At 39.0% G+C, this 13,939-nt stretch overlaps 1 protein-coding gene across 1 annotated transcript in view; it reads right to left on the reverse strand.

The window, feature by feature from the left end:
- LOC106942038 (phosphatidylinositol 3,4,5-trisphosphate-dependent Rac exchanger 1 protein-like) overlaps nt 1-12,869 on the reverse strand; it is a gene marked incomplete at its 5' end in the record, with an annotated part of 29,922 nt that extends 17,053 nt beyond the window's left edge. Inside the window, 6 exons of the mRNA XM_015025211.1 lie at nt 268-417; nt 3,290-3,405; nt 3,677-3,810; nt 8,469-8,630; nt 8,886-8,987; nt 12,714-12,869. Coding sequence (XP_014880697.1) covers nt 268-417; nt 3,290-3,405; nt 3,677-3,810; nt 8,469-8,630; nt 8,886-8,987; nt 12,714-12,869 — 820 coding nt within the window. The remainder of the gene's footprint in view (nt 1-267; nt 418-3,289; nt 3,406-3,676; nt 3,811-8,468; nt 8,631-8,885; nt 8,988-12,713) is intronic.
- Between the last annotated feature and the right edge of the window lie 1,070 nt (nt 12,870-13,939).

A 13,939-nucleotide genomic window follows, 5' to 3' on the forward strand; every position in this document is an offset into this window, starting at 1 on the left:
TATATATATATATATATATATATATATATATATATGTGTGTGTGTGTATATAAAAATTCCAATATGATAAAGAACGAAAAGCAGATGGTAAAGGAGAGCAGACACCACCTCTACAATAAAGGTGGATGATATAAATGTTTAATCACACCTAGAGCATTCCTTTTGAAACCTCTGGTGTTAAAATCTGCTTCCTGAGCAACGAAACCAAAAAATAAAAACTGGAGGTCAAAGATTGATTTTTTTTAAAAAGAAAAAAGTATTGCTCACTCTCTCTTTGCTCCCGTTCCCTCAAGATGGCATCCAGCCACTTCTGCTTGTCCTCTACATTTTTGGCCATGCAGACGAACCACTTGTTCTTAGCCGTGTTGTGAATCTTCCAGCCATTAGTCACTGTGTAGTTGTTGCTGTGATAGTCGGCTGGAAAGAAAAGAATAAATGAATTTAAGAGAAGAAGAGGTGAAAATGGAAAAGATAAAACTTGAGATTATCTCAACAATCCTTTAAAAGTGTTTAGCCATCTATGTGACATGTGACAGCAGGACGGGAAGCCGCTGGGCTCAGGTGAGGTCAAAGGTCCACATGCAGAAAACCGGAGCTGTTGTTAACATACAACTCACTGTGAAACACGGTGGTGGCAGCATCAGGCAGCATCAGGTGTCAGGTGAACATGCATCAGACTACAGGCATGTTACAGGTAAACCATTCACTTTCAGATGCACAACACTGGTACAGTCATGATTTAAAATATTGCATCAGAATTCAGCAGACTTTACACTGGATGGAATAACATTGGACACCACAACAGATCTGATTTTTAAAACATTTGAAAAGCATTTGTCTTTGTATTGATAAATAATATCTAATCCCAATAACATCATATGTGTTTATAAAATAAATTTCAGGTCGTTTCAAGGTTCTGTAAATCTATTCTTTAACAGCTCTTTCTAGTTTTTTTCATAAGATTTTACATTTTTTTGCTCTAGTGGCCTTTATTTAAAGGGACAGTGTTATGTATTTTCCACAATAGATAAATGTAATATCCACATAATTCATTATTTCATTATAAAACAGGAGGTATAATGAATGAAAACACACCAAGAACCTCCTGGTTTTACATTCATCAACCGGCATTCACACTGCAAACACCGCCTGCAGCTTTAAGTAAAGAAAATAATGCGACTAATCAAACTGCTGACATTAGGCGTATCTCTGAAGAGACATAAAGTCAAAGTTGAACATGAACATCTAATAAAGAAGATAAACAGGCAGCAATATAAAAGCAGTAACAGAGCACTGACTCGTGAGGTTCTGTCCCCGCTCTGATCCATTTAGCTGCAGGTGAGCGGCCCTCTGAATAATGAATGGCCACTGGTAATGGGATGCATTAGTCTCGTGCTCAAAGGTCATATAAATAGATTTGATACTTTGGGCCCTGAGGGGAGCCGCTTCTGCGATAGAGCTGTGTGATCTGCCAGAACAGAAAAAAGAGATTCCCTAAAAATCCCCCAAAGAAATCAGCAAACATCATCTGGACAAGTAAAAAAAAAAAGAAATGAGGTGGAAAGTTAAGTTCTCTTTTTTTTCATTTCTGTTTCCAGTCACACCCAAGTTTCACAACTTTCACACTCCGTGATCAGATAACCTGAAAGTGGGACCCCCGGACTTTGCAAGTAAGGCTTGTTTTTCTCTGTGGTTTCCCTTTCAGAAACCAGAATATGACAGCCAGCAGCTAACATAAAGGCAAAAAAAAAAACAAAAACCAGTCATGTGAGCTTGCAGAAATACACTGCCAGCTTAGTGAATACAGAAACAGAGAGAGAGATTAAAAAAGAGGAAACATGTGAGAGGAAGATCAAGTGTTTCTACACCGGAGAACAAAAACTGCACCAACCCCAACAAACCACAATAACAGAAGAAAAAAAGGAGACCGTATTAGCAAACAGACGAGCTGCAAATCTTTCTCATATTATCTAAACTTGAGCTGGAGCACATCAGGTTTATCAGCTGCTATTGAGATTTTGTGCTTCAGATGCAACCTTACGTATTCATAAGGTCGCCACGCAGCAGCTGACATGTAAAGGTGCACACAGCTTGCAAGCTACATCCTGTTCAGGACTCGGTGCAAGCTTGGCACTCCACCCAAACTGTCAACAAGTCCCCGATTCAAATCAGACTGGTGGGCTAAAAACAGCACAGCTAGCATGAACCAAGATGGAAAATGAGAAGGGCGAGTGCGGTGCACCAACTGAAAGGACCAACTGTTGCTTTTGTTTTATCTTCTTCCTTTCTAGAAACGCAGTAAATTCATAGATTCATTTGTAAAAACATTACATCTTACTAAATAATTTTGGTCTAGTTCCCAGTTTAAATACCTCACAAGAACTTTTCATCAAGATATATGAGCTTGTTTTAAAGGGGCAGTATTATGTGTTTTACAGGCATATAGTACCATTTTATAGCACAACCAAGTAACTATGTTACCTTCAATTTTTATAAAAATGCTGTATACATATATATCAAACATGACAAAAGAAACTTGACTTTGTATTTTAATGCCTTGAAATTGGGCCTTTGTCTCTTTAAGAAGCTCCTGTTCTTTCTGAAGCTCCATCTTCAGGAAGTCATCCCATGGCTCCTCTATTAGCCTTTTAACAACATTTTTACCAGCAGCTCTGAGCAGTAGCTCCTATAATGAGCTATGCAGTTCCACTAGCTGTTTGCTAATTGCTGCTGGCTAGTCTGAAGGATCTGAGTGGGAGGAGCTGCTCTGAGAGGCTGAAGCTGAGAAGCTGCAGCTCAGAGGAGGAGCTGTGCCTTTGGTACACTCAGGCGTTTAGCACAACTGAACGGTTGTCATGGAGATTAAAGGATTTCTCAAACAAAACTCCAGGATTTTTTCTGATGAGGAAATAATATAACATGATGTAAAGCTCAAAATAACTGATCTTACACAACGCTGCCCCTTTACGTACGCAATTTCTTCATTTTGATTAAACAAAGTACAGTGGATAATTATTTAATTCATAATGAGACATCTGTTCCATGTTAAATAATCAGCCAGTGGAATTACAACTTTTTCATAAGCATAAAGGAAATACTGAATTAAAACAACTCCTGTATCTCGCTGAAAAGTTACTTGCAAGAAAGTTTGGTCTTATATTTTATATGGTCTAAGATATTTGCACTAAAAACAAAAATATTTGGTAATATTTTTAGTGTTTTTTCAGTGTGTTTAATAGGAAATGAGCTGAAAGTTTGGTTTAATGCATCCTGAGATACAAACACAAACCTGTTCCGTCTTCCACGTTTTCCACCTCCATCACCTCAGTGTTGATCCGGCCTCTGAACACATAGAGAGGCCCGTTGATGGACTTGGTCCTCTTGGTGGATTTCTTCCCAGACACTCTGTGAGAGGGGACAACACCGCGGTTACGCTCCGGAAGAATAAACACCAGCTGATGCCAGCGCCGTGTGCTACTTAAACAACCCTCTGAAAGCATGCAGACATCCACAGACCTCCACATGCTCCACATGCCCAGGATGTGTGCTTGGCTTGGTTCTCACATGGTAAATAATGAGTTCACATTAACGGGAATGAACCGTTTTTATTTTCACGTCTCCTCAAGTTTGGATGCTCTCTTGTTTCCTTTCACCAACACATGGTTTTGTTTCTCACCTGGACTTCCTTTTGCAGTAAACTAAAAGGTTGTCGAACAGAAAGAAGACGCGTTCCTGGATGTTGCCCGCCGAGATTTTCAGGAGATTTCCATGAAGGAGCAACTCCGTGCAGATATCAGTCAGGTTGGTTCCCTGCAGAAACAAGAAAAAAAAAGAAAAAACTGAAATAGAAGATTGAATCCAACACCGTCCAGTTCACTGTCAGCGAACGCGGTTTGTTTAATCTGAGGACAACTCTGCTGTGTGCATTCAAAACCAAAGAGTTCACAACCTCTACAGAACAATGTCAAAATTAATCTTTGACACCGAGAGCGGCTTGTTGACATTCTTGTTGTCAATGATAGGAAACACAGCTGACCCCACCAAAAACATCTGCTGACTTTTATAGACAAAGCTAAGATATTAACTGTTCTACGTCAGGATATGTGCGTTCTTACTAGAGAAAGCAAACAAAAAAAAAAACAACAGCAACTGAAGAAGAGCTGAAACATTAAAAAGAGTTGGAGTCCAGAGAAGAACTGTTCGTTTTGAGAGCTGAGCCTTACAGACTGACTCAAACAACCTTCAACATTTTAGATTCACTCACTTCACAAAACAAACTAAATCCTGCTGAGGCTGATGTTACTTTTTTGTCTTGCATGTAGACCAGACTGGAGTTCAACCTCATCTTACCAGAAAACCTTTTTAAATTTAGCTGAATCTCCTCTGTGGATTGTGGCAAATTGCAAAAGTGACTTCTTAGAGATTTTGTTCAGAAAAGGTTTTCTTCCACTGGGGTTCTGGATCTCTACAGCTCCTCAAGAGTTGGCATGATGGATTGAAGGTAGATAATCATTTCTTGGTAGTTTCCTCCGTCCTCTATTCATTATCAGAAGATGGAGTAAAGAGTATTCTGTGACATTCTGTGGATTCCTGTTTTATACTGTGGATTGCAGTTTTCAGGCTGATTACTGATCTTTAAAAGCCTGTTCATTCATATTTTAGCTGATAACCAATTTTTTTTGTCTGAAAAGTTGCTAAAGTGGCAAACATGGGGGTGACTGTTAATTAACTTTAACTACTTTTTGTACTTTTTATTTATAAATGTGTTGTAGTTTCCCTGTTTTGTATTTCTGTTTTTATTGATAAAATGAGTTAGTAGTTGAGTCATTTTAATCTTACTTGTAGAATCTTTGTTTGTTTTAAGCAAGACAAATGACTGATGTCCAGCAATGAAAGATAAAAACATCTGGCACGTTTAAAAAATGTTTAATTAATGTGCACTCTCCCTCCCGAATAAATTAAATTATTGTTAACTTGTTAACCGCACACATTCAGACATGACCTGGTGGGCAGGTTGGACAGTCAAGCTTCTCTCACAGCAAACAGTAGCTGATTTTAGACGCTTTAAGATAAGATTGGTTTCTCATGTGAGTATCGACCGATCTCCAAAATGTCAGGAAACATGACAGAGGATGCTGCAAACAGAGCAGAAATGCATATTTTTGACTCGAATCTCTGCAAGTGAATTTGGGGTTAAATGCTTTCTGCTTCTGTCATGCTAAAAGGAAAACTGAAAAGATGTAGCTAAAGCCTCTCAGCAGCTACAATCTAGTCTGCAGCCTCAGACCTTCACCGGATGTGATTGAGTCTCAGATAAAAGCCTTTTCTTGTAAACTACTGAATTAACCACAAGCTGCAAAAGGCAGGCCAGCAGCCTGTTACCATCATCAAACCCAGACCAGATGGGTGGAGAGAGATCGCTGCTAAAACATTTTAGAATGAAATTATTTGCATAAACTTCATGAAAGAGAGGTTTGAAAAACATTTTTATCTTAATGAAAGGCATAAAGTTACTCTCAGTGACCGGATCACCATAGCTTGGTGTTTAATCAGCCATTTTTTTTAAAGGAGGATGAACTGCAAAGCCATTTACTGTTAATAGGCGAGAAAATTATTTTTAGAAAGCCATTTTCAGCATTTTCACATGTTCAGCTGTGGACTGGAAATGGATTTCACACATTATGAGCCTGAGCAGCGCCTTCATTAACATGTTCCCTCCAAAGATGTGAATGGTAAAACTTTGTCTTGCAGAACTGAAAACTCAACAAAACCAGAAAGCGCTTAGCTCAACACATAAAGGTGCAAACTAACGACTGAATGTGTCAAAGCCAGGCTGCCAATAAGTTGGACAATCAGCATGAAAAACAAGTCATTACTCGTGGTTAAATGGTCCATTCCCTCCGGTTCATCTGGAACTAAACGTCTCCATGTGTGGACTCTGGAGCACACCGTCACCCCCTCCACCCACCCAGTTGACCTCGTTCCTGACAGATTCAACCCCCACCATGTCACCTAGACCTGCAGCCTCCATAAATCTAGTTTGTTCTCCAGATAGATTGAGTTTTTAAAGCCTTTATTTTAAGAAACAAATCTTCCTTATTCTCGCTGATGTTGAGGTCAACACTAAGTGGGATGGGGGGGAGGGCTTCCATCTCAGAAAAACAATTCAGATTCAGGTCTAACCACATTAAGTCCAGATATTAATGTGCCAGGCGACTTGCCTTAAAAAGAAAATTTCATTTTTTTTTATATCAAATTCAATTTATAATTTTAATCAAAAATGTTTTGACTTTCATTTCTTCAAACAAAATTACAAATAACATTGGAAGCTGTAAAACATGCTTGTCAAACAAGATGGCGGACCACAGGAGTGCTGACATCACTCTGAAATACCGAACAGATTTTCCTCTAATTAAATCTTCAAATCAAATAAATTCAGTTAATAGATAAAATTGATTAATTGAGTTTAATTGATTACTCTTCCATTAAGCACCTTTAGCTGTCCTTGAACAAATCAATCAAATGGATTGATCTCCAGGCTCTATAATGTGGAACTGCATGTGTTTGCACCAAAGAATGCATGTCTTGCATTCTGCAGCCACTCCTTCGATTAGGCCCATTAAGATGTAGCGGTGGAGCGTAAAGCTGCGTGTGTGTTCACACACAGCACATACAAGGCCTGGTCGGCACCACTGCTCCTCCATTATGGCTGGAGATGACGGGGCTCCAAGAGAGGCTGGAGAGGGGAGAGGAGACGAGGCTAATGCAGTTAGGTCAGGGCCTGCATGCTGGGGGGCCAGAGGGGGGCTGCAGGGTCGGAGTAAAGTGCCTGGCTGAGGTTGAAAAGAAACCAAAAATCTGAACATTTGGAGTTTATCTGAGGCTCTTCTCTGTACAAACCTGATGTAACTTGATGCTTCAGCTGCTCTTTGGGTTCAGTAACAGCATTGTTCTTCATTACCAGTCTGTAGGTTAGCAAATACTGTACCTACAATACAGTGATATGTTTCACACCAATTAATCAGATTAATTGATTATTGAAATAGTCATCAATGAATTGTTATCTGGATCATAGAGACTCATAAAGGCATTTTGATGAAAGACCTACACACTCAGAGCAGGGATTAAGTTAAAACTGTACAAAATGTAAATTAAGATGAAAAACCTTCTTTATCTGTAAATGTTTTACCCAAAACTCCTCAAGTGGTTTTATTTAGCTTCAACTGGTTCAAATAGTGTAAAAATAATCTCTTATTAAGCATGTTTAACTATCCTGTTATTAATCATTTAATTGAAAACCAGTAAATAGATTAGGCCTATAGTGTACTGATAAGCAAAACGGCTTTTCGCATGTTGATAAAAATATTTTTCAGCAGCAGATCCATCCTGTGCTACAAATGATCAAGAGTTCACTAAAGGAAAGCTTAGAATAGATTAGAATGTTTATTTTTTCACTTAAAAAGGAAATGAATTATTTGTTTATTTGTATTTTATAATGTATTTCTAATGTTGTATAAAATACACTTAAGTGGTTAAATGAAAAATTGTCAGAATGTGTCAATTTCTTTAATCAATTAATCAGCAGAATAAGCGATAGAATAATTGATTGCTAAAATAATTGTTAGTTGCAGTCCTAGTATTACCAATAATAAATATACAGAGATATCAGATAGGAGCCAAAACTGACATATTTTTACATATTTGCTTGCAGCTCTTTCAGTCTGCTGCTTTTGGGCAGAGCTCGTCCTTTTCTGAAGGACAGCTTTCATAATTCATTGTATTTCCCATGTCAGGTGTTTTGCTTATTTCTTTTGGATATTCAAAATGTCCTTCAGTTCCATTGATAAATGTTAGAAATTTAAGTTAACTGATCTATAAAAGGGTGTACTTTTCACTTGAAAATGGTCTCAAAACAACAATATTATCAATTATCACAAACATTTCTGGGAGAATTTATTGTCCAGAAAAATGTGTTGTTGTGACCGGCTTTGTGTAAAATAATGAAATGAGACAAATGGATGTTCAGATGAGGCGCATTCCAACTAAAGGTAGCACATATAAACTCCTCAAACATGGAGGTCTGCTTCTCGGGACTCTTCTGATTGGCCGGTGAGCCTGTTGGCATGCCCCCTCCAGCTGCCTGAGTGGGTGAACTGTCCCCAATGGTGCCACTTGAGACAAGGGCCCTGTTGTGGTGGTGAGGGAGGCGTGAAAATGCAGCAGACCCTTCAGACCTTTAGGTAAAAGCAGAGCATCATAATACCGTGGCTGTAAAAGTGGAGGAGTGATGTGGTAGTTAACTTCCTTTAACTCTAGCTGTCTTTGTTGTGGTTTTATTAAAAATTAATTTCTCCTTTCAGTTGCATTCATGACCAGCCTCTGAGTCTGAAATCTCAAAGATCTCAGTTTCCCTTCCAGTCCAGACCTCCCGCCCCAGTTGTGGCGGCTCAGCCTGCTCTTGTTCTCACCTCCCAGCCTTCGATGTGGGACTGCAGCTGCTCCAGAGCCTCCAGTTTCTCCATCTGCCTCTTGGTCTCGTTGATGTTGGAGCAGACGGCCTTCATGGCCTGCAGAGCCTCCTCCACAGCAGGGTAGTCTGCATGCTTCTTAGGAGTCCTTTTAAGTAGTTCCTATATCACAGAGAGAGGAAGTTCAGAAAATTAAGTAGATCCACTAAAAAAAAGCACAAAACAGAGTTTCAGGGAGGTTATTTAGGAGCATGACCTTTACCAGCCTCTGCTCCAAAACTACCACCAACGGCATAGGAAGAAATGTGCCCATCTAACCAAGTTTACAAATGAGTCATGACCTGAACTCAAACATAGCTGTTTGGTTTTCAGAATGTGCTGTGTGGTGCAGCGCTGCTGCAGCAGCTGCAGCCGTACCTTGAGCAGCAGAGGGTACTTGCAGATTCTCTGGATGGGAGTGAGAAGGTAACCCTCCAGGGGAATGTCTGTGCTCTTCTTTCCTCCCAACAGCATGCAGTGCTGCACAGGAAACAGAAGCAGAAACACGTTTCAGACTTGTGTTTTCTGGATTTGCATTGAAGCAATGACATAATTATTTAATGTGAAAAAACAAAAGAAGTGAGAGGAGAAGAAGAGCGCCGGAAAAGAGTCCAGCTCTGCGTATAGGATGTAAAAGTCTAGCTTGGTTCCTTCCTGTGTCGATTTTAAACAAATCTCTGCCAGGGCGAGGGAAGTTGATGGTGGAAGTGAGTTTAAGGTTAACGCTGAAAATACATCGCCAGGTTAGCATAGTCATAAAAAACAGCTATACTGCTACTATTTTTTTTTATAGTTTATTTGACAGAGACAGATATGAGACACACAGATCAGGACAATCTAATGTCTGCTGCACAGTGTTTATAGTCAAAGACCTGTGGACTAGCTGTGACTGATTCATGGTTCTTGTGAATTTAAAGATTCTTTAAAGCTGCAGAACTTTTATTAAAAATTATCTTCCTAACACATAGCAATTAAGTGTTACTTTGTGTTGGTGTCTCTTATAGAATCCCAATAAAAGTGAATTGAAGATTTGTGGTTCCAATGTGACTAAAAGTGAGAGGATCGAAATCTCCATCTTTCTAAGACGCAGTACCCTGTACAAAGTGTTAAACTGTTCTTTAAAGTGACTTGTTTTAAAGTTGTCTAAGATTTTCTTTAGACTTTCAAACCTTCAGACAAAGAAATCAGGGATGACTCGACTTGTGCACACATCACTGATCTAGTATAAGTTTTACAGCATTTAAAGATTTTGTGGATGTGCTTTGAAGTTGTCATGGGTAAAAAGGCTTTAATTAGTTAATTAGCTGCTGCTGTCATGTTTCACTTGGCTGTAGACGCCATTTACAGCAGTCAGTCAGGAAGCCGGTCTTTAGCAGATCAAAGTCTGAGAAAAGATTTAAATATGTTTTTATTCATAAGGATGTTGTTTTATGAGACATGCTTTTTACACCTAAAGGTAAAATGTGATTTCAGGACCAAAAAGCCAACAGATGTCTCCTGTTGTTAGTGTGAAATTATGTTGAATATGTTTATTGTTTTCTTTCTGCATCATCACAGAAACTGCATAAAGCAATTCTACAAATATCACAACTTTTAGTAATTTAGTAAAATTAGAAATAACCTCTAACTGTCTTTACCATGCAATTAAATGTTAATAAAATTTGTCATTTTCAGTAAATATAAACTCAATTCTTGAGATTTACCCACATCATAAGATATACCTAATATTTTAAAACAAAGAAAATTGACTTTTTAATTAACTTCTCCTGGAGTTTTGATTCTTTCAGTGAGACAGTCACACTTTGTCAGCCCTGATCAGAACTCCTAAACTTGATCCAGTCATTAGAACTGAACTCAGGTTCTGATCAAGGCGTTTTGGAATGATTGCCATTTTGATTCCCTGACTAAGCTGAGCTAAATCCAGACACTTTATTTTATTGAGTCATTTTGGATTTTATGTCAGCCGCACCCTGAGCAGCAGCTGAACTTTCTATATTTATGTGTGCAGCTTGCAGTACCTGATGACAGGACAGTGGCATTATGCTGCTGAACTTATCAGTCTGGGGTTCCTCTGGCAAATTGTTTTTCACCTTTTACAATGATGTTGACTTCCTGTTTGTGTCACGTGACCTGCTCTGTCAGCAACAGCTGTCTGGGCAGAAGAAAGCAGTGCAAAGAGCAGCTGACACACTAATTATTAGGGTTATGATGTTTAAAACAAAGAGTTTATGAAGCAGGAGCAGAATTAATTGTTAATGCATATTAACACTGTTGTCAAAAGGAAATCAAAACAAAGAGCTAACATGCTAGCAGTAGCCTAACACGGCACTACAGGATCTGATTTTGGCTGTGAGGGAAGGTCAGATATAAGGTGTTCTGTAGAAAACTGGACAGTGAGCCAAGTGGAACTGTGGTCTGGTATTTTACTGCACTTTAATGACTTTTCTTAAACTACAAACAAATCTTTAGCAATTATGACAAACACAATAACTACTGACACTACTATTACCAAAACTTAGCAAAAATCGTGACAATTATGATATAATTTTAAACTTCAGAAAATCTCGTCTTCCGTCAAAAGTGATGAAAAATACTTTTACAAAATCACAGAACCATTTAACAAACGGTAACCTATGAAATAAATCTTTTTCTCAGAGCAATTGAGCATTAATGAACTCTTCCCCAGAACCAGCTGAAGCTTCTGCTTCTTCGGAAGTGGATGAAGGTCAGAACTTCGATGGCCTTGGTTTCACTTCAGCTCGTCTTTAGCTGCCAGCCAGTGGATGGGAAGACGATCAAAAGCCAAATCAGATGAACCACTGAAATGTTCTCCAGAGGGAAGGAAGCCTGGAACTCACTTTGAAGCATTGTGATCACATGGCAATTCCTTTCAAACACAGCTGGAGAGGCTGAATGGAGTTGTAAAAGCATTTCTTAAAGAAAAAAGTCAAACTAACCTTTTTAATTTCTCTGATTTCTGCTGTTTTAAATTTTTCCCCTTCACACACCGATTCCTACTCTAGTTTCTACAAACTTCCTTTTCTCTCTCTTTGTCTTCATATTTGTAATCCACCAGCCTGAAGCCACCAGTCACTCCACTCATCCTTCTGACCTAATTTTCTTTCAACTTCACTTCTCTCCTAGCTCACAATGCCATTAGCTGTTCAGTTTGATATGCAATTTCAGAAGCTCCCATCACAGTTGAAAAAAGAAATTCACTAGCAAGAAAATTTACACTGATGACACATTTTTGGTGGCTAATTAAAGTTAAAATATATGTTTCTTCCTGTACTACTACAAAGATCCCTGCCAGGTCAACATGGAGTTTATTTCTTTATTTCAATTTAATTTTATTTGGCAGAATTCTGCTACACAGAAACACATTTGATAATCGTTTTGATGCACAGCCAGATGTTGAGTAATGGTTTTATTTTGGAAGCATCTGAATCATGCAGAACCCGACCGGTTCACAGCTGCTAATCTGGACCTAAGAGGAGCAGGAGGAAACATTTTAAAAATCCAGCGGATGCATCAGCCTTGATCCCCTGGATGTCATGGAAGCAGCCGGACTGTGACAGACGTGGGGGGCTCAGAGCTCACGGCCCGTCCAGAAACGGCTGCCAACAGTCCACAGCTGGCTGATCCCAGGATGGCTTCCCTGCCTGGGAGTCGGGGACCCCCCGCTCCCCGCTCAGGGCCCCCCGGCGCCATTTTAACTTCATTGTCCGGAGCCAGAAAGGTTTGGGTGTCAAAACATGGAAGCAGCTGGCAGAGGAAGCACTACAAGTGTAACAATACACAAAAATGTCCTTGACGACGGTTGCTTCCTGTCCAGGCAGGAAGAACCTCCTGACCTTGTTATGCTATCTGGCCTTTATTCAAGTGTTTACATGGAAATGGAGGTGATAGGAGTGGTGAAAACGAAGCAGGATTACGGAAAGGAGTCAGGATATTAACCAAATGTAGGTCAAAGGGAAAAAAACTGAAAAACATTTAAGAATATAGAAAGAACTACCCAAAGGAAAATCAGCTGTGAAGTCATCCAGAGTCTAACAAAAGTATTCACAATTTCTGAGTTTACAACCCCAAATTTTGATGTATTTTTATAATGAACAAAAAACATGCAAAAAAGAAACCTCAGTCTCCCCTCTGAATGAACAAACAAAAAAAAAGATTTGAAAAGAAAGAATATATATTTTATCTTACCAGTAGAAAGGTCCGTATGTTGGGAATCTTGTTGAGCTCCATCAGAAGTCGCAAAGCCTTCTCGTGGTTACTGCAGTACTCGCCGTAAACTGAGAAGCTCTGCTTCTGAAAACAGCAGAAAAGCAGCTTTTCAAACGGCCGCCCAGCACATTTCACCTGCTGGTTTACAACTCAAAGAATCAAACTAAATGGCAGGAAAGGAGCTGGGGCTTTCAAAGTGTTTTACAAATCAACTGTAACTGAAACTGCAATTTCATTGTCTTTGTGACAATGACAATAAATTCTTCTGATTCTGAATATGAAAAGTGAGTCAGCAATTACAGCTGCAAGTCTTCAAACATGCATATGCTCTGGGATGGAGAGCATATGCTGTTGGCAGTTTCTTAAAGTTTATCTAGAAATCCTCAATTGGATTTATGTCTGCACTTTGACTAGGCCTTGTTTAGTTATGTTGTTTTTATGTTTTGTTTTTTAAATGTGACGTCTTGAAGTGTACCACCAAATGTTAAGTTTTTGAACAAAATGCACTGAGAAACCTCAGAATGCAAAATTCACACACTCTTAATGCAAGTCATGCATTTATGCATGTTTACAAGATGTGGAGCGTTTTGCCATATCGCTGTGGGTTGGCAGACGCAGCTCTAAATCTGCTGTTGTGGTTTTCTGATTGGCTGATTAACAGTTTTTATTTTTAAGAACACATAGTGAGAGTTCCCTCAATCCAGACTGCCATCATTGTTACATTTATCAAAGTTCGACATCAGGTTAATAAGCAGTGTGCGTGCGTGTGTGTGTGTGTGTGTGTGTGTGTGTGTGTGTGTGTGTGCTGATGCTGTTACATATATTTGTACAAACAGGAAAGAACAATTCATCTATGTTTGTATAAAGGCACAGACCATGTGTAGATTAGAACAGCTGAAGCTCTCGGTGCCGTTTTGGATCAGAATCTTCTGCCAGACGTCGACAGTGTGCAATAAAGACTGTTTGCCCTTCATTGATTGTTTATTTCATTTTGGAAATATGTATTTTGAGAGTCTTATTGAGATCAGTTTTGTGTAGGAAGAAAGTAAATAAAATTAAAAGTTGCTGTTAAACAGAAGTTACCCTTTTTCATAAAAATATTCCAATCTTAGCACTTCAGATGTTTGACTGTAGCTGTGTTTCCTTTGACCATAAAGTTGTGCAAATTGAAATAACAAAAAATAAATTTGCTTAATGGAACCATA

The sequence above is a fragment of the Poecilia latipinna genome, unplaced genomic scaffold (genome assembly GCF_001443285.1).
Source record: "Poecilia latipinna isolate Pla-1442-1.1 unplaced genomic scaffold, P_latipinna-1.0 Scaffold3998, whole genome shotgun sequence".
In the NCBI taxonomy this organism is placed as follows: domain Eukaryota; kingdom Metazoa; phylum Chordata; class Actinopteri; order Cyprinodontiformes; family Poeciliidae; genus Poecilia; species Poecilia latipinna.